The sequence below is a fragment of the Telmatherina bonti genome (genome assembly GCF_933228915.1).
Source record: "Telmatherina bonti genome assembly, chromosome: 13".
Taxonomy (NCBI): Eukaryota; Metazoa; Chordata; class Actinopteri; order Atheriniformes; family Telmatherinidae; genus Telmatherina; species Telmatherina bonti.
In genome coordinates this window covers 9192774-9214025 of record NC_136611.1, presented here as the reverse complement: position 1 = coordinate 9214025, position 21252 = coordinate 9192774, and the positions used below count along the sequence as shown (strand labels likewise).

The 21252-nt window shown below is 37.5% G+C and overlaps 2 protein-coding genes across 2 annotated transcripts; one reads left to right on the top strand and one right to left on the bottom strand.

Annotated features, from left to right (window-relative positions):
* Nucleotides 1-236: 236 nt before the first annotated feature.
* On the bottom strand, nt 237-15044 carry rnft2 (ring finger protein, transmembrane 2). Its single transcript, XM_079251128.1, has 10 exons — nt 14964-15044; nt 14786-14854; nt 10967-11484; nt 10794-10870; nt 9504-9604; nt 9013-9166; nt 5439-5588; nt 1325-1390; nt 1096-1197; nt 237-577 (listed from the first exon to the last, which is right to left on the bottom strand). The coding sequence occupies exons 2-10, from the start codon at nt 14830-14832 to the stop codon at nt 443-445; spliced, it is 1350 nt and encodes a 449-aa protein (XP_079107254.1). The 5' UTR covers nt 14833-14854; nt 14964-15044; the 3' UTR covers nt 237-442.
* An 81-nt stretch (nt 15045-15125) lies between these two features.
* spring1 (SREBF pathway regulator in golgi 1) lies at nt 15126-19884 on the top strand. Its single transcript, XM_079250653.1, has 5 exons — nt 15126-15760; nt 18324-18480; nt 18585-18736; nt 19000-19113; nt 19473-19884. The coding sequence occupies exons 1-5, from the start codon at nt 15665-15667 to the stop codon at nt 19554-19556; spliced, it is 603 nt and encodes a 200-aa protein (XP_079106779.1). The 5' UTR covers nt 15126-15664; the 3' UTR covers nt 19557-19884.
* Nucleotides 19885-21252: the final 1368 nt, after the last annotated feature.

The window sequence follows — 21252 nt, the reverse complement described above, 5'->3', positions numbered from 1 at the left end:
TTACTCGGCAACAACGTTTTGTACGTACAGATGTACAAATGCTTGAACTCATTTTGTTCTTCATTTAGGGTTTCATTCTGTTTAACTGGAGAAAACTAAAATAAAAACAAGGTAAATATCAACAGTATAACTTAGTAAATACACACGATATGTGGAAAAATGAGCCAAATTTACAACAAATAAAAAAAAATAAAAATCACCACAGTAAAGCAAACATTTCATCAAGTGTTTTATACAAAATGCAACTATACAACAGTCATGTGACACCTTTTGGTTTATGCATGTCTGAAAGCGCCATTGATGTTAGAGTTAGTATCCAACCCTAACATCGTATCCAATGTTAGAGCAACTACGTTTATCCTGATTTAAATGATACCCGCATCATTGTCTCACTTGCATTAGATCACAATCTCAGTCCTGCTTGCGTTCGGGCTGTCGGAGCTCAGTAGATCTGGAAGTGAGCGGAGGTGGTTCCGTCCTTCCAGCATCGCAAGGTCTCAATGACGGTGGAGCGACACAATGGACACGTTCGCTCGCGGTCGAACCACAAACACAGACATTCTTCGCAGAACACATGCTGCAAAGGAAAAACGGCAAATAATTCCGTTTCTTCAGGGACTTAGATAAACTTGTGTGAAACTTGCTTCACTTTACATTTATCTACCAAAAAACAGGTCAGTGTTTCCATCTCCAAGTTTAGTTCCACAACGGCAGTCAAATCTCTATTATGTGTCAAACGTAGGTTAAGTTTTTTGCAAATAATTTAACTCCCTATTATACCATTATAAATGTAATGAAGGTTGCAAAATAAGCTTGGAGCTCCTCTGATGAATTTTTTTGCAATCTGTTGCAAGTAGTAGCAGAAGTTTGACTGATGCGCACATGCTGGAATTGTGAAACTTTATATAAAAGGAGAAGAAAAACTAATGCTCAAACTATGAGAAAATTAAAAAAATCTGACACAAATTTCAGCAAATCTGGGTCTTTAATGTGGGTTATGAGCAGAGTAGCTCCTACCAGAAGGGGGCAGTATATCACTGGCTTTTAGTCTGGTGTTCCAGTCTGACAATGACGTGAAGCTTGTAGGTTTTATACCTGACAGAGAAGAGCTATGGGGTCTCTGAAATCCGCCTGACAGATGGCACATGCATCGCCTGCCTCGTTGCACTGCTGACTGCCAGCCCTCACCCCGTAGCTCTGGGTAAGGAGGAAAAAATAAATGAAATTTAAGGGATTAAACTGAAAATAATTCTCAGTCTTAATGTAAACAACACAGTAGTCATAATCCCTGAATGTGTGACGGATAATTTGTCTTCTGTCTGACCTGGGAGCTGCACAGTATGACCAAGGCCTTGCGTATGGCAGATAATCGTCCACAAATGTCAAAGGACTGGAAATAGAAAAAGGACAATTGTTTTGTTTTTGTTTTTACAACAGTGATAAATACAACTGGTTAATAACTTAAACTTAATAACTTAACCTAAACCTAAACATACAAAAAAAAAAAAAAAAAAAAAATCTGGTATTTTGCAACAAAAACATAACATCTCCATCAGAACCAGGTGAACAATCCCGCTCCGTCGTTTTACGTCTGGTAAATGAGCTTGTGTCCAAATGCAGAAAGTAATCTGGAGTATTAGATAAGAATTACAACTCATCATTGTTTGTTTTTCTTTACTTACATTTTTATCTGCTTATCTGTCCACATTGCTCCACAATGCTCAACAACACACCTCACTGATATCAATGCTGATGCACTAATATTTATGATAAATAAAGAGCTGTAACTAGCTTTGTTGCCATAACAACATAACGTTGCACGAGTCTGGGTGATTTCCAGATGTGAGGAAGCGCTTTATGCAGCGACTTTGCTGCTGAGTAATGAGTGTTCAGACATTTTAAGGCCATTTTGTTAAGACAGTTTAAGTCAGGGATGTCAGAATCCAGTCCTCGAGGGCCGGAATCCGGCAGCTTTTTGTTGTTTCCCTCCACCAACACAGCTGATTCAAATCAATGGATCCAGCAGCTTCTTGTCAACCTGTTTGAGTGTCGGTCAGGTGTGTGTTGGAGCACAGAGACAACAAAAACCTGCAGGATACCGGTCCTCCAGGACTGTGTTTTGACACCCCTGGTTTAAGTCGTTTTGGCACAAAGCAAACCAGTCGATGCTTTTTCCAGGGTTCCCATCCTTGCTACTGAACACAATCCGCAGAAGTGCTTCAAATAATCAATAAACGCCCAAGAAATACTCAACTAAATATTCTTGATTCTGATTTAAGTAAAGGTATTACTTAAAAATGGTCTTACAACCTTTCTTCATGCTGCTTAGGATGGGGGATTGGATCAAAGTTGAGATTTGATGCAAACAGTTGGTTTCTATTAACTCGGCTATTTATGAATTGGCTTGAATTGAGGAGTCTGTGAAGCACCCTGAGACGACATCGTTGTAAAGCGGCACTGTACAAATAAAGCTGAAATAAATGGAATCTTACATTAAGCCAAATAATCAGAAAAATCTTATGAGTAGAATATACCTGGCAAAAATCATCATGTGTAAGATTATTATTCTTATTTTGAGAGAATATTAATACTTTTTTCTTACTTAGCAACTGAATCTTAAACTTGGTTATTTTACATTCATTTTAAGTTCAATTATCTCGCCGAGTCTTCTTTCGAGATCACATCGTTTCTTTCACACAATTTTAGCTTTAAAAACTTGGTCCAAAACCTTTCAGCACCACTTGCTCACACAGATTCCTGAAATGAGAAAAATATTTAGACTTTAAGCTGGTTAGCAATTTCTTCAACCAATTTGTCTTAAACTATCAACAAACATGCATTTTGAGTCCCTTTTCACGTGAAATAAAACCCCTAAAACCAGCCGGGCAGTGCTTATTTTCTGTGTTTCTATCAGAGCTTTTCCTAAATTCAGAAGAAGTATTATGTTCAAAAGGTGTCAAAGTGAAAAATAAAGAACATTGCAAAGAAGCAGAAACATGCTGGTTTTAATTTTCATTAAATACAGAACTTAAATAAGTTTTTCACAACTTAAGATCATTTTTCTTATTTCAGGACTCTACAATGTGTACTTATCATACAGCACGGATGGATCATTTTACCTGATTATCATCTGAATCTATTAAGTGTAAGTGTAAGTGTTTTTTTTTGTTTTTTACAGTGATCACAGCTGGGATTGTTGTCCAGATTAGAAGTGAATAGAATAGAATAGATTTATTGTCATTACACACAAGTTACAATGAAATTGCACTGAAGCGATATTTGTAAATGTTTCCACTTCCTTTAAATTGGACTAAACCCCAACAGCGTCCTTATTTTGCAGTTTTTTTCAGCTTTGTCCAGTTATTTAACAGCATGACAGCTGCTGAGTGACGTAACAACGGATGTGCATCAGAATACTCTAATGCTGAAACACGGCTGTGACCTGATCTTGGAAAACACCATCGCTGCACCTCAGCACAAAGGAAGACGGTCCACGCTTACTAAGTAACACAACTGCTTAATGACTGCTTTGACCAAAAATCTTGCTTTGCTGCAGAATGCATGGTAATGATGACTTCATTCTTGCATCATTCAGGATCCTTCATGTTTAGAAGTCACGGCTCTCCAAGGCCAAGTTTGGTTATGTCAAGTAACATCACTGAAAACTTTTAATATCAGTTTTTCCAGTACTTTCTGGGTATTTTCTGTCCAAAGAGTCCGGAGGAAACATTTCAGGTCTACAGCCTGAAGAGGAATATCAGCAACAAGCCAGATCCAGATGACAGAATCCTGAAGTTATTAGTTTTTATTTTGGCATTAATGGTCAGGGAAAGGCCTGGGTTGAGTGTGTGTGTGTGTGTGTGTGTGTGTGTGTGTGTGTGTGTGTGTGTGTTTTTTTTATGTGAAACTGTTTTCAATTTTTGAATGTTAAGTACTTTGATATGCTTTTGTATGAAAAATGCTATACAAATAAAGTTTGATTTGATTTGAACATGTGACAACCTCTAATATAAGGTGGTCATGATGTTCTCCGACGTGTAGGAGAACACCTGCGGCTTATAGACAGGAGTGGTCTACGACGCGCCTCAGTGCCGGTATATTTATTTTATTTTGATTGAAATATCTATTTTAGTTGCCTGGACTGTTTTTTCATGATTATGATTAGGGCTGTGACGATATGCTTTTGTCCTGATTCAATTCGATTCCGATGTTTTTGGTTACCGATTCGATTTAAATTGCGATTCTCAAAATTCTTCAATATTGATGATTTTTGGAGATTAAAAAAAAATAAAAAATTTTCTTTTTTTTTTTATAAAACGTTTTGCTTGTAATTTTTCTTGATTTCAATTAGAGAAAAACAACACAGTAGCCAGATCATCATTCTGCTGCTATAATGCCCAAGAAGACAAGTAAAAAGTTCAATAAAAGCAAAGAAAATGACAAAAAATTTATGGTAGATTAATTTTATCTATTTAAAAAAAAAAAAAAAAAAAAAAAAAAAAAAAAAAAAATCGATATTTTAACAACAAAATAGATTTTAAAATTGTGAAGAAATAAATCCTGACTTCCGATTTTTCGATTCGATTTTCCCACCCCTAATTATGATGTACAATACGTGTATTCATTTATTTATTTTTTTTTACATTTCGTGGGTGCAGCTCGTATTCAGATGAGCTTAGTCTGGAAACTACGGCAGCACTATGTAAGTATCTGAGCTTAAAAACGTCTTAAAAATCGGTCTGATGGTTATTATGCACATTCCTGCGGCCATTGTTGCCCAGCAGCATCCTGAGGCTCAGAAGCAGCGTTTCACAGTTTTGTTTTGGTTTTTTTTTTTCTCCAAGGGATGCTGCGTCACGCTACAGCAGCGCTTTACGCTACGGCTTCGTGTCACACATCAGTTACTGGCTGCTCTGAATGCGCTGCTATGTCTGCATTGTAGCATCACCAATGGTTGGCTACTGGTGCCTTGAAGCATAAAATGACTAAACCATGAAACATATTATTGCAAATGGTTAGAATTACCAGCATCACATTTAATAAACAGATTTACTATATCAATGTCAATTTTACAATATCAATTTCTTTCACATTTAAAATAAACAAATAAATATTCTAAATATTTTCCAATATTTGTAAAAATGTGCATAAATGATTTTTAGATTAAAACAAAAGTTAAAAGTTTATACTTTGTTATTCAGTCACCAAACTGGTTGTCAAGCTGCAAAGCAGAAAGTGAGGTCACTTCTTAGTAACGCACTGATTTCTCCATTAGACTTCACTGTCTTCTACTGGTGTGTTGAAACTGGGAAACATCTAAAGCCGACCATAGCTGGCCACCCCTGATCTCCTGTAAGGTCTGCTAGTTCTAGTGCCTCACTAAATCAAACAAAATGCCACAATCATCAAGTTCCCTGCTAAACATTTGCTCTGAATACCTTGCAGAGGCTGTAGATGATGATGAGTGTTGCGCCCAGGAAGTAACTGGTTGAAGGGTTTTCTCCCATGATGTACTTATACCACAACTGGATGGGAACCAAAGCCCGAAACAGCTGGCTCAGCTCCTCGATGAGAAGGTAGAACTTTCCCTGGACACACACACACACACACACACACACACACACACACACACACACAGACAAGTGGTGTTAAACTGAGGCCTGTAATCCTACAGATGATTACCACTGGATGCACCAGTACTCTGTCAATGCTGCCGGTTTTGAAGAGGAAATAGTCGTGGTTTCCTCTCAGGAATTCTCCAGGCACACAAGGCAATCTCAAGCCAAGCTCTTTTCTTATTATTACCCAACCTAAGACAGTTTCCGGTCAGTGTGCCTCATTTTTATTATTGGTTTTTACTAACCATTTATTTAGTTTGTTTTATTGTTTTAATTTTATATTCCTTGTATGACCTGTTGTTTTATTGTGTTATTTATTCGGATTTGAACTGTTTTATTCTGTTTATATCTTGGCCGATTGTGTACAGTCCTTTGTTTCAACTCTGGTTGCTTTTAAGGGCTTTATAAATAAAGTTGAGTTATTTGTGCTTCCATGACGGTGGGACTAGTTAGCAAATGCTGTCAGAGCAGAGGCATCCCTTTTCTCCCTGCTAAATCACTAAGTGTAAACAAAAAGACTGCATTTCAAATATATGAAGAAAACTAAAACACACCAGATTTAGACAATAAGTGTTTTTTCTTTGATCCACTCACCAACCGGCCTAAAAAGCAGAAAGAGCCCAGCAGCTTCAGGGCACTCTTCTATCTAGTCAAGAGCAGTGTGGTATTAAAAGCTTTAAAAAAAAAACAGCATGCCTCCAGCCCAAACATGGCTGCGCTCCAGATCTCAGCAGCTTCACAGCAGTGCAGGCAATTTCCCCACACTGCAAGGTAAACTGGCAGCGGCTCGTCCCACCTGCTACCCAGCGCCCACGTTGAGCCCGGCACCAAGGGTGCTGAATGGCTGTCTTTTAAAGTGGCCTCCCCCTCTAATCGCAGAGAAGAAAAGTACTCGCGTCCCCGCTGCTATAAAGCGCGCTAAGTAAACTGGGGAACAGTTCGAAACAGAGGCGATTAAAATGAAAGCAAACTTGATTCCCTGATGGCTCCTGTAACATCCCAGCTTGCGGAATGACTTCATGGATGGGAGCAGACAAAGATTGATGACTGTGGGTAAGGAGGTGCAGGCAGCTGGGTCGGTAGGGGAGAGAGACCTCTGCTAACTGCTAATTCATCTCCCTTATTGTTCGCTCTGCCTCGCGTCCCACAGTGCCCATCATGCCCACGCAAAAACTGTCACATTTTAACTTTGGAAACAAGCCAGTGGGTTTGAGAAAGCTCCACAGCAGGCTGGGTTTGAACACTTTCTTGCCTGTTCTCGTTGCTTTATTCCAAGGTGCGGGGGATGCATTATTTGGGTTTAAACTGTCAAGACTGATTTTTATCTGCTTCATTAAACCAACTGCATTGGCACTGCTAATAAATATATTTAATCTGTCCAGTCAAGTTGTAAATAAACGACATATATTTTGTGACCAATAAAACACAGCAATTGCAACAAGAGTGATAAATACATTTCCTTCTTCAAAAACATTTGCATTCATTGTAGTTTTTACTGTACAGATACTTTATTTGTCACTAGGAATTTTTTTCCACTGTCTTTATTAGCACATCATCCACTGTATGTTCCTGCTTCTGCCCATGCAGGGTTGTAGAGGTCGTCACATGTCCCAGTTCCTGCTGCAAGCGACAGGCAGGATGCATCCTGGACAGGTCACCAGACCATCACAAGCCAAACACATTGATAAGTTAAGGAGGCAAATTTATTTCCACTCAGATGTTTACCTTTTAGCCCTGCAATGGACTGGCAACCTGTCCAGGATGTGCCCCGCCTGTCGCCCAGAGACTGCTGGGAGAGGCCGCAGCTACCCGGCGACGCTTGATCAGATGATGCGGTTCAGATAATGGATGGATAGATGTTTACCTTTTACAAATATTCCAAATGCACCACATTTAAAAAAAAGACAAAGGAGTTGCTGCTGACCGCAGCGATCGTGCCGGATCATCAGTTTCCCCGCCTGGATGCGGTAATGAACTTCTAAAAGCTGATTATGAGAGTTCAAAACAAACTATTTGACTTTTATGAAATTAGATAAGAAAGTATGACATTATCTGGGATTCCCTAAAACTCAACATGTCCTGTCGAAGCTGTCAAATCCTGCATGTCTGTTCATGTATGATGTGTGTGTGTGTGTGTGTGTGTGTGTGTGTGTGTGTGTGTGTGTGTGTGTGTGTGTGTGTGTGTGTGTGCGCAAATGGAGGATGCAGGTAATGGTCCAGCTCCAGGGAGGGATGACCTCACCTCTGCAACACCCTTGAGGACAAATGAGCTCAGTTGCTTGCTGGCGTGGTTCTGATAGGCCTCCGGGTTTGTTTATCAGTGGAAAATGTAATCCTAATACTTTCAAACCCCTCCTCCACCTTCCATCTTACACACAAACCGGGACCATGAGCTGCACCTGTATGGAAATCAAGTCTACGTGTGTGTTTCCAGTCACATTTCGTTGCCTCCGGCCAGAAAAAGACACCCACATGCACCAGGCTCATCTAAGGAGTGAACCATCTAAAAGCTTATGAATACTAAGCAGTTTCACACTGTGACCTCTCAGCGGAGTATTCCATCATAGTTTAGTCAGTTCTTTCTTCCTAAAGATGAATTTAGCTTTCCAACTTGGAAAGTGAGTTTCTGTTGACGCAATCATTCTCTGTGTTGTAGATTAGCATGAAAATGAACAATTTGCCTTTTTTTTTTCACTTCGAAATGAATGTTTGTATCAAATGTCAACTAAAATGTTTGTTTAAATGATAGAAAATCATGATTAAGTCTGAGTAATAAATGTCTTTGTCAGACTGTGTGACAAACAATGCAATTAAAATAATAAAATTACCTTTAACAAATAAAATTATTCATACCCATGCCGACCTTTATTAGTATTGAAATTTTACATTTTTATGTGCCCAGTAAGTTTCCTCCACCTTAACAAGGAAAGTCTTTCTATGAGACACAAGTTTTATGTTGTTCATCTAGAAACAGAAATTGCTCATGATGCATCTTTTTTTATCTGTCATTTGGAGATCGAAGCAATACATCAGTGAAATGGAAAATGGAAATATTCTAATTTGGCAGGAGTGTGAATAATTTTGAGTTAAACTGGTTAATAGAATTTTTACTGTTTGATATTATAATTATTTACAGGTTAAAGAGGATTGATAGCTCTATATCTAATGTGATCAATCATGAAAAAAAAATCTGCAAAGTAAAAGCTAAATTAAAATAAAATTGCAAAAAACAAAGAATGCCTTGTGTTGATGTACAAATGCAAATATTTTTTTTAAAAAAAATCAAATTAATAAAAATGATAAATAAAAAATAGAAACTAAACATAAAATAAAATCATATAAATTAAATTATATTAAAATATTGTGCAAATCAAAAAAAGCTAAAATTTCTTACCCTGGATTTAAAGGCCAGGAGAATCTTGGGCAGGAAGAGGACAAAGCACTTCAGGCCGATGGTGGCGTATTTAAGTACGAAGTCAGTGATTCCCACAACCCAGATCAGATCAAAGAAGTCAAAGCTGCTGAGGTTGGGCTTTGCAAATATGAGACTAGAATAAAGACAACCAGCATCAGAATAAATGACTTGTGACAGGGAGAGCTGGTGGTTCCACTTGGGATGGCAGAATGACAACAAGACAGAAAAATGTTTAACATAATGTAAGAAACTCTGGAAAGAAAATAATAAAATAATAAATAAAATACTCACAGGACATGACCAGACAAGAACTGCAAGACTCCCTAAAGGAAATGGCAGTGAAAATAAAATGGCATCCACAACACTAGATGAATGGAATAACTACAAACAAAAGGAAACTAAAAGGAAAACAAAGGATGGTGAGAAAAGATGCACATGGCTGCTGCAAAAATAGCTGCTTCTCAAACTACCTGTTGTGCAGCTCCTCGTGACTAAATGTATAGTAGACATACACGATGTTTCCTCCGAGGAAGAGGATGATCCACAGAGCAACAAATACAGAACGTTCCTCCTGGCAAGAAGGAAAAAAAACTGAGCAACTTCAACAGCATGTTCACGTTCATCTTTTTTTTTTTCTTTTTTTTTTTAAACGTGCAACTCAGCATTACTTACAACGATACTGCAAACTAAATAATAACATTTCTAGTCGACTACTGTTCTGCTGACCTGCTGCATGTGCACATATTCTGTAACTGAGCATCAAATATTTCAACTATTTCATTTCTGTTGTTATTTTAAGATCTGATTTGCACACTATAGACTTCATAATTAAAGACTAAAGTTGTTACAATTTTTTGGTTTTCATTTAGTTGTTAAACATCATGAAAATTGTATAGATAAAAATGAACTTATCAAAACGGTCACCATAACCACTAGTATTATGCACAGATGTAGATATTTTAGGGAATTATCAAGCCTTCTTTAGACCTACATGATACTTAAAGACAAAGAAATGTTCACGACACCTGTTTAAATCCCAACTACAGGTATGACAATCACTTTCCTGACTTGATTTAAGATCGAGTGTCGCGCTGAGCTGCTGGGAACGGCAGTTTGGGGCGAAACCAGGGCTGCTTGTTGCGTCCGGAGCGCTCGCTCTGATGGGTCCGCAGGCATAAAAGACAGTCTTAAAAGGCTGCGGGGCATGAGGAGAGTTTGACTGTGCTACAGGTGCTCGCAGGATCGGTGAAGAGGCAGCTGGTAAGGGCATTTGTTACATTTATGTGTTGACTTTTGATGCATTTTTTTGATGTGCATTAATAGGGCTCGATGTGACATTTGCCTGTATTTGGGCTTTCACATTGAAATGTTTGTGTGGGAAAATGGGTGGCGTGGGTTATCACTGTACCTGAATTATTGGGTTAATTTGGATGCTCTAATGTGTTAGGTGAGCTGTATAAATGCTTGTAGTTTTAACAAATGTGTGATTTGAATGTGGTCATGCAAATTTTTAGTGTTGGTGTCAGGACTGTGGTTTGTGCGTATTGTGAATTATGTGTTTACTTTTCTTGTTCATGTGTGTTTAAGGTTTTTTACCTAGCGATTTGACCACTTGAGTGGAACAGTTAAAAGGATATTAAAGATTAAATAAAGACTTGGAAAGATATTCTTACGCCTCACCTGAGTGAATACACCCTTAGTGCAGAAGGAAATACACTTGACATTAAGAAACTGTTTTTTTGTTTTTTTTGTTTTCTTACCCGCAATGACACTTGGTGCCTAAACGTGGAATTAGCATAGGCAAACGTGCTGGCCATCCCCACACATACAGCAATACCTGCAGGAAACAGAGATCACTGAACAGAATCGTGTGCGTCTAATGGTAGTTTTTAAACAGAGAAGTTTTAGGGACTACGAGCAGCAGATGTAATACCTAGTTTATGCTGAAAGCAGACTTTAGCCAGCAGAATGAGGATAAAAGGAAAGCCCCTCTGCAGCCAGGTGACCACCGCCTTCAGCTCAGACAAAGCTGGGGCCGGGGTGGACTGGTCATCCTGGGCCTCTTCCCTGGAGCCGTGCCTCTCTGAGCCAGCTGCCGTTGTAGCCTGCTGGAGCAGAGAGGAGGTCCTGTGCTGCAGGGGCTGGTGGTGGAAGTGGTGGTGGTGATGGTGGTGGTGGTGCTGGGGTGGCCGAGGGAGAAAAGTACCACCTTCTGTGCGATGTGCCCCCCCTTCTTCTCTGGATGACGCAGTCATCTGGATGAAAACTTCAGGCGGAGAGCCCAAGACTAAGCCGGCTGCCTGGAACTGAGCAGACGAGACAGAGCCGGAAGGGACACCCACCAGGCCTGAGAAGATCTGCTGGGGTGAAGTGGATGAGTCAGGCTTCAGGCAGTCAAACACACCACCTTCATCCAGGCTGCTCTCAGATCCCAGAGTTTGGCTTCGGCTCCTGAAAGGAAACAAAGACAGGAGACCTGGACACTTAGCCTTATGCTATAGCATCTGTGTTTTATCAGACATGTCACCTTACTGTACAACATGCTGACACATCAAATAAAGGGTGAATACTTAAGTCTCTTAAAAGTTATTCTGTCTGTGGTAAAAATGTTGCAAACACTGTATAATTTCACAGTAAGAGTCAAAAGTCTGGACACACTTTCCCATTAACTCCAACTGGTAATTGTACCCAAACTAATGACCTGTATCATATATTTTAATGAATGTTAGTGAAATAAATAAAACTAGTTTTAAATGATTCAATGGATCTACTAAAGTTTTTATATATTTTTTAATTTGTCACATTTTTATGTTTTATCATTCTATACTTGCTTTATTACTCCTGTTTTGATGTTTTGATCTTATTACTGCACCTTTTTTTTCAAATTTCTTGCAATTTGTGTCATATTACGGTGCTTCAGAAGTAGGGAATCAAAAGTTTAGGCTGCATCCAGATTTGCTTTGTTGCTTTGCTATTAGCAATAAATGCTCATTAACAGTTACGCACGTCACAACACTGAATAAATACAACGGTTACAGATTTTCTAACACTACTTTGTCTGTTTTATGAAATAGAAAACAATAGAAAAGCTCCACATTACTCAGAAGTGAAGGAAGATCTAACACCTTGTCAGAAATGTTGGGGATTCATGGGCGTCTTTCAACCGCAAGGATGGGAGATCGAGTCCAGGCTTCATTGATTACATGCCGAAGTGTCCTTAAGGCAAGACACTGAGCCCCAAATTGCCCCAGTTCCCCCCATCTAATGCCACGTGCCATTTAGTGTAAAGCACTTTGAATACGGTTGTCAACATGACTGGAAAAGCGCTATATAAGAGAATTCAATTACTGAATTTGAGAATTATTTGCTATATTAACTGCTTTAATAATTAATCGTAAAGATTAGGGGTGGGAAAAATCGAATTAAAAAAATGAAAATCTGGATTTTTTTTTATTCACAATTTTAAAATCTATTTCTTTTGTCAAAAATCTATTTTTTTTCCAAATAAATAAAAATAATCCATTACAAAATTTTTGTCATTTTCATTGTTTTTATTGATCTTTTTACTTGTCTTCTTGGGCGTTATAGCAGCAAAATGATGATCTGGCTGCTGTGTTGTTTTTCCCTCATTGAAATCAAGAAAAATGATGAGCAAAGAGAAAGTTTTATTGATTTATTTTGTTTTTAATCGACAAAAATCAGAAATATCAAAGAATTGTGAGAATTGCAATTTAAATTAAATAGGCACCCAAACAATCAGAATCGAATCGGGACAAAAGCATATCGTCACAGCCCTAGTAAAGATCCCTCCATATTGCCACTTGCTATAAAAAAAGATAATGAGTGATCCATCGCAGCAAACCAGTGCAGTATGTTCTATTCTATTCTATTCTACAGACATTTAGCAGACGCTTTTATCCAAAGCGACTTAAATATGAGTGATAACAACACAAGCATGAAATCAAACAGTAGAGGACATCGTAGGAAGGTGCTAGTGGACTGTCCAGTTGGACGCAGGTCCTTACATGAAGTGCTGCGGGGCTTTTTGTATGTTTGAAAATGAATGCATCTAAAAGTTACAGGATAGTAGATCTCAAACAACAGACTTGGGCACCTCTGTTGGGTCAATGGTAAGTTCATCAAAGCTTTAGTAGCTTTAGTAGCAAACTGCAGCCCTACAGAAATGCATATGTTGTAATTACTGGGTTCAGAATGCTGAAAGATCATGCCACATTGTTAATTTTCTTTGCTTTAAGACTCAGGCATGAGAAATCTGCCAGGTTTCATCCCACTGCAGTAATAATACTGGGTTCAACTGAGCTTGAAGAGTGCCAAGGCCACACCAGAATCCGGAGTCTGCATCACCAAGAACTAAAAGACTATCTTGTTCGTTGTGGAATTTATCTGATGAGAAATAAATCTAGAAATCAACTGTGCTCTGTCCAGTTTATTGACAATGCCCAGTTGTTGCAAGCGAGAGGTCTCGAGAGCTCTGCCCCTGCTCAGGGTGTTACAGCAATCTTTAGGCAAACACAAATAACCTTTGCCTGGCAGCTCCAGGCAAAACAACTGCCAGCTTGAAGATAACAACAGTCAAAGCTGAAACAGGCCTTGAATAGAACATTCAGTTTTATGCACGAACCTACTAAAGCAAGCTTTCTGAACTACTCAAAACTATGCAAATAATAATAATAACAATGAGTAAACATAATTTATTCTTATATTGCTCTTTACATTATTTCTTTTTTTTATGCAATTCTGTGACATGTTCAATAATCACTGATTCTGACATCCCAAGCTGTGTATTTTTTGTGTCTTACATCTATACATGGGCAGGAGTGTGGAGAGGTGCAGGAGTAAGCAAGTTTGTCTTGTTTTGTCTGTATCTTAAATATTGTTTTGCGTATAATTTGCCACTTGATAATTGTATAATAATATATCGTTTTATGTTTTTGGACCCCCTTGAAAATGCGATGGTACATCTCAAGGGGCATTTCATAAAATAAACTTCAAATATACAGTTGTGCTTATATGTATTCACACCCTTTCATTAAAGAAAAGGCTGAATTTACAACAGTCACTCAAATAACTGGAGACTTAAAAAAGGGAACAATAACTAAAAATTTGCAAAAATATAATTTAGTAATGTGAGACACTGTTTTTTCATTTAATTGAGTTAAAGAAAGAAAAAAAAAACCAAATTGGTCCTGGACAAATTAGAGCACTTTTCTGTTGAACAGTGGGACAAAATACCTATCAACAGGTGCAGAAGTCTGACTGAGAGGAACAGAAAACACCTGACTGGAGCGGAAACATTAAAGGATTTCTCAACAAAATATTAGTTTATGACGGATGTAATGTGTAATAAATTATCTTATTTGTTTGCTTTTTAAAAAAAATATTTCTATTGACCCAGAATTAGAAAATTAATGTAATGATTTTCATATTCTTTTTTTTATATTTATTATTACTTTAGTCAATTTCAGCTTATTTTACAGGCAGTTGGTTTTTTTTATCCTTCTTTATTGAAAGGGTATGAATAACTATGAGCACAACTGTATATTTTGTACTACATAAAAGAAGCTTAATAAAGGAGTAACATAATAAAACTACACGTTGTGCATAATTTCCACCACATTTGTTATGAACCACCTCACGTAGACAGAAGGGTCCAGGAAGCTGCACATTGCATGAACTCAACCCACAGACAAATAAGCTTGCAAAACATCTTTAAAGGAGCATCTTTTCTCACCTTTCAGAGGGCATGCCATCCGTGTTGCTGCTGTGTCTCCTCTGCATGGCATCACCACATGGTCCAACCCTGCAAAGGTAAAACAACATCATTCAGTCTAAAACAAAAAAGCTGCTATATATGCAGCTGTTCCTTAATAATTTAACCAGTACATTGCACATAAATGTGCCGCTTTTACCTGTTTCAGCTCTATGAAATACCCCCACAGCTCATTTCATAGTTAGCTAGAAAATTATTAGCTCCGCAGGAACAACTTCCTGTATGACGTCAGTGACACCGGCCTCCACCAATCAGCGCCCTCCTTCCCAACGGACAACATCCGTGTTGGGAATTGATGGCGGATGCCAAATTTCTCTGGGAAAACATCACCTCCGCTGCCTTTTGGGCATCCTGTTGGACATTGACGATTCTTTTTCTTTAGGGAGGATTAAACTACGTCCTTAGAGGGATTTTTTAGAATATTAATATTCAGTCATTGTCCAGCGGAGTCTAATGAAAATGACAACTAGCTAGCAGGCTAGTAGAGCAGGGTTTTTACATTGGAGCACCGTTAGCTTACATTCCCACCTCTTAACTGTGCTTTTAGTCAAGGCAAAACTCCTATTTACTTCTGGACATAATCTATTTAAACTGAATATTAATAACCTAAAAGCCCAACATGGGTTCCTTTTTTATATCAGGAATGAAATCGTGACTTTTGAATATTTGATCATTTTGATGGCGACGTTCAGCTGACAGCTATGTTTAATTTGACGTGTATCGTAATTAATCATTAAGTAGTCCCACACTACCTTTTATTTTTTGACAATAAGTGGATTGGAATCGGAAAAGGTTTGATGATTTGGACTGTGACTTGCATTTCCACAACAAAGCCATGCTATGATGGTGCTCCGGAGGTTACTGAGGAAACGCTGGGTGCTGGGGGTCGTCTTCGGGTTGTCTCTCATCTACTTTCTTACCAGCACACTCAAACAGGTACAGAAACCCACAAAACACTGGAACAAAACCCCTAGGGCATGCACATTTTATGTTTTAGGAAGGGGGAAAAACATAAACAAACTCAATCTGATTATTTTGTTGCTTCTGATTTACACAATCTTAAGAAATCAGCTTATCTGTGAAATGGAAATATGACTAAACTACCTGCCAATTATTGTCCTTTTAATCATATTTAACTTATAACTTTATGTGCCTAATTCAGGATGTAATAAAAGTGATAGCTACATTGATAGAAACATCATCTGTGTATCTGTGTCCTTTCTTTATCCAAAAATATTATTTAAAATATCAACTGGGTAGCTGTACCTTGGACTCTAGAGTCTGATGGAAACCTTTTAGCCTAACAATTACATGCAATCAAGCTTTTAGAGAACAATATTTGTAATTTATAGCCAAAACAACCTTACCTCATTCATCTATCAGAATACTGACTTGTAAGGATCAGTTTGCATGGACCGTTTGTGGTGTGAACAGAAGGGGACGGCCATGGGCCGTATTAGGGAATTAACAAAGTAATTTCTTACCAGTACACATGGCCATGGCAACAAATGCTTAGTAGGTTAACTTTCACCATAAATACATGTAAATACAACCAACCCCAAATTAAATTACTTTTGAAAATGAAGATGACAAAAAAAAGACACCTGTGCGTGGTCAATGAAAGACTGACTTGTTTTCATGAAGACGCATCTACACAAGATGTATCTAAAAAAAATGCTGATGTATCCTAAACAGAAATGGATCTATCTGAAGCTTGTTCGTGCTGACTTTTGAATATAGATAGAGAGATAAATAGGCTTGATTGTCATTGTAACATTCTCATGTACAATGAAATTTAAAAGTGCTGACCGGTTCAAGGTGCAGTCATACCATCAAAACAGGGGTAATAAAGCAAGTATAAAATGATAAAAAAAAATAAATAAATAAAAAATGTGACAAATAAAAAAATTAATAAAAACTTTAGTAGATCCATTGGATCATTTAAGACGAGTTTTATTTATTTCACTAACATTCATTATGTTAATTAAGTAATCCCTGAGCTATAAAAGATTCTCTTGCAGTGAATAAAACTGCATGAAACTCACAAAGTTGCATCAAATTATGTCTTTATGTCTGAATTTTTTAAAATCTGGATTTCAGAAAATAGACTAGAAACATTTTTAATGACTGTTTTGTTTTTTTCATGCAAAGTTAATTTAAAAAAAAAACAGAGATGCACCTGAAAATTTATCACAATCATTTAATAAAATCCACGATCATAAATTTTCATATCAACTCCTAAATTAGCGAGGCAGCCGTGATATTGGTCAGGCTTCCTTTTACCAGTGTTCATCTGTCAGCAGTTGTTTTTTCTTTCTTCTTGTCATCTTTTGTTCATCTTTGGCTACAGCAGCTGTGTTTCTGTCATCTTTTGATGTTAAAGTTAATGTTTTGCTTAAATTAGCATGTGTGAAAGCAAGACAGAAGATATGTCTAACTGTCTTTATGTATCACTGACTCATTATGATTGTCCTTTACTGCATTTACATGTTTTAACAAAATAAAGAAAACCTAAAATTTATTAACAACTTTTTTCAACTTCTGCACAAAGTGTCCAACAGCAAAAACACCTACCGAAACCTTTAAGCAAAGTACTGTTATGGCGAGAGTGTCAGCAGTTTTTTTTCATCTATTCTTCGTCTTTGGCTGCGTCTGATGCCAAACCACTCATTTACATGAACTTTAATATCTAGTTAGAAAACCTGGGCTAACATACTTGCATTTCAAAATCGTTATTGTTAAGTATAGTTTAACGAGACTGTCATTTTTGTTTCAAACAAGTGAAATTAAATGAAAAAAAAGATGAAAACTACATCAGTGAGGTTGGGATCAGGTGTATGCTAGCTACAGAATAAGATTATAATCCTTATTAAGAATATAACCATGTCAAAAATGGCTTCATGATACATTACAAGAGATAATTTGTTGGGTCAATTCCTCAAAATATTCTCTTAGGTTTTTTACAGTTTTGTGAACCTGTGTGTGTTGTCAGATAATTTATTTAGCATGTCCTCTTTACAATAATCATCTTCTATACTATTTAACTAACTAACATTTACTTTTATGCTGTGGTCTTACCATTAGTCCCCACAGCAAGTTTTTAAACATGTAGCAAGACTGTTCAAAGTACGTGAAAAGCCTTCACAACAGGGTGCAGAAAGCATTTAAAAACAAAATAAAACAAACTTTTAAAGGAAAAAGGTAAACTAAGGTAGATAACATGAAATAAAAGTTATCAGTGTGAGGATTTAACATTTGGTTTGACAGAAGGCAGCAAATAGAAAAGTTTTAGCTTTGATTTAAAGCAGCTGAGGGTTTCAGCAGACCTGCAGTTTTCTGGGAGTTTGTTCCACACATGAGGAGCATAAAAACTGGACGCTGCCTCCCCATGTGTAGTTCTGTCTCTGGAAACAGGAAAGAGATTTATAGAAAACAGCAGTTTTGTGAAAGAAATCTGTCAGGTTTCTGCTCTTATATGACTCTTGTGTAAAATCTGCAGGAGGAGCGAACCATACGGGACCGAACACTCTTAGAAGTTAGAGATTCAGACCATCGCATCCCCTGGAAGGTGCATTTCAACCTGGGCAACAGCAGCCGACAGATTACTCAGTGCAGAAATTCCATCCAGGGCAAAACTCTGCTCACAGACGAACTAGGTGAGTTGTGCGGCCATTGCTCACCTCCATGCAGTCACAGCCCTACAGCTTCACCATCCTGTTTTAGTGGGTGTCTGTGCTTAGCTGTGTTCATGTTTTTACAGGTTATGTCTGTGAGAGGAAAGACTTGCTGGTTAACGGCTGCTGTAACGTCAACGCTCCCAGCACCAGACAGTATATCTGTAAAAGCTGTCTCGCCAATGGTTGCTGTAGCATTTATGAGTATTGCGTGTCTTGCTGCCTCCAGCCTGATAAGGTAATCTGTCACATCAAGAGTTTAAAAAAGCATGTTTTTAAACCGTATTAAGGAATTATTTAGCTGTCTGCATGCGGCACCTTGTTGCATCCAGAAAAGAGGAAAAATCTGATGCGAGATGTCTGAAATGTGAATCCTGATTCAGCATTTAAAAGAAAAAAATCTCTTACTATTGGGGTAAAAACAGGAATAAAATGCAGAGATTAGAATCTGCTCATCTGTGGATTAAATGTGACCCTTTTCTTGTCTTTGTTCTCTCTCAGCAACTTCTTCTTGAGCGCTTCCTGAATCGTGCAGCTGAAGGTTTTCAGAACCTCTTCACCGCTGTGGAGGACCATTTTGAGTTATGCCTGGCCAAGTGTAGAACATCCTCACAAGTATGCCAAAATGATCAAATACAACAAATCTGCTCTTCTGACCTTTTTTCTAGATAATTGTGGAAGTGGTTTTTCATAGATACACAGCCAGGCTTGTCATCTTTTGATGTTAACATTAATGTTTTGCTTAAATTAGCCAAAGTGAAAGCAAGATAGAGAAATGTCTAACTGTCTTTATGTATCACTGAATCATTATGATTGTCTTATAAATTTCCTGCATTGCAACAGCAACAGGTTATTGTTATTACTCACCCAAAAAATTCTCCCATGATCAGATAAACTGTCCTTTAATGCATTTACATGTTTTAACAAAATGAAGAAAAGCTAGAATTTATTAACAGCTTTTTCCCCTTCTGCAGAGTGTCCAACATGAAAACACCTACCGAAACCCTCAAGCAAAGTACTGTTATGGTGAGAGTCCTCCAGAGCTTCTTCCTGTATGAGCTGGACTGGACTCTTTAAAGGAGTGCTAAAGAAGTGGATCCGTTAAAATGGCCAGGGGTTGGATGCCCAACGGGGCCCGGAAAAGAGACGTGGAAAATGAAGTACTGTCTCGGACAATTTTGCATTATAGTGCCGAAGAAATGAAGAAATCTGAGACCTCCGACCTTATTAAAAAAAAAAAAAAAAGGCAAATACTATTTTTAATTTTATTATTTACACTTCATAAGTGCATAGAATGCTTTGAACATTCATCCATGATGATCATCAGTTGTACGGCACAGGCAGCTGATCCACCAGCGTTTGCTTCAAACAAGGTCATGCCATAAAACAGACTTCATTTTAAAAAAATTAAGAAAAAGTTTTTTTGTAATTAAAAACGGCAGAGAATGTGTCATTACTTCTGTGTATAGTGCATGCATATGAAGACTATTTAATAAAAGTGACTGTGAAACAATAGTTTGTGGTTCGTTTGTTTTCAACCCTATAAAGCCAAACTTGACATGATATATACAGTTTTGGAAAAAAAATTATATATATATATATATATATATATATATATATATATATATATATATATATATATATATATATATATATATATATATATAAATAAAACTTGATTATAATTATATTATATACTTTGTCTGCAACTGAATGTTGAGTAATCTGATACTTGTCTCCAGCCTCCAAATAAATACCATCATTTTTAAAATTTCATATTTTCACTTAGACTTTAGTTTTGTAAGAATTCTCCATTTAAAAACAAAAAGGTAGAAAAAAAACATTTTAAAGCTTTGTGCCAGTGAAATCTTAAAATGTATAGAAAGTAGTCACAGGCCACATGGTCATGAAATTTTATTACAAGAAAAAAAACCAGTGCTGATGAGGGATGAAAGAACAAAAAGCCAATCCTCTTTGAAAAGATCCTAGTATCTTGCAATATTATGTGGACACATTTAAAGATCATTCAGAACAATACATGAACAGTATGCATCTCTTAACTTGACTAGTGTGAGACGGGCATTAATCTTGTTTTTACAGTGCTGTTTTCTTGCATTTCTTTGATGGGAGTCTGACAGACTTATCAGCCTTGTCCATCTGGCTGAAAATACACCGATGGGGGTCTAAACTGGCAACTCGGTTAAGGTGATTCTTATCTGCTCCTGCTTCTACCCCAGGCAGAGTAGCCAGCTCACAAGGGATATGTGTCCAGAGAAAAACAATTAATCACTGTGAAGGCTGAGAAAACAAACTGTTATAATTAGGAAATGTATTAGAGCCCTTCTCATTTGTTTTCTTGGCAAGTTGATTAATTACTGTCACATGGGGGACATGCTAGCTCTTGAGGCTTATCAAGTTTAATAAAACAAAAGCCATTTCTAATATAGCTGTAGCAGAGTTTTGGTTATTGGTGTGTTTTGGTGTGTTGCTAATGACATGCTTGAAGTAAACAAAGAGCCTCGACGAGAAGTAACTTTAGAAAAACTCCTGGAAATGCATGGTTGTGTCCTGGCTAGCATGTTTAGTTGTTATGCTAAGCTAACAGGAGGCTAACTGCCTCCCAGCTCTTTATAAACACATATCAAAGTGGAATCAATCCATCGCAGTGAATAATAGCAAAACACTACTCTATGTTTGTAAATAATAATAATAATAATAATAATTTGTAGCTTCCTTTAATGAGTCACAAGTTAT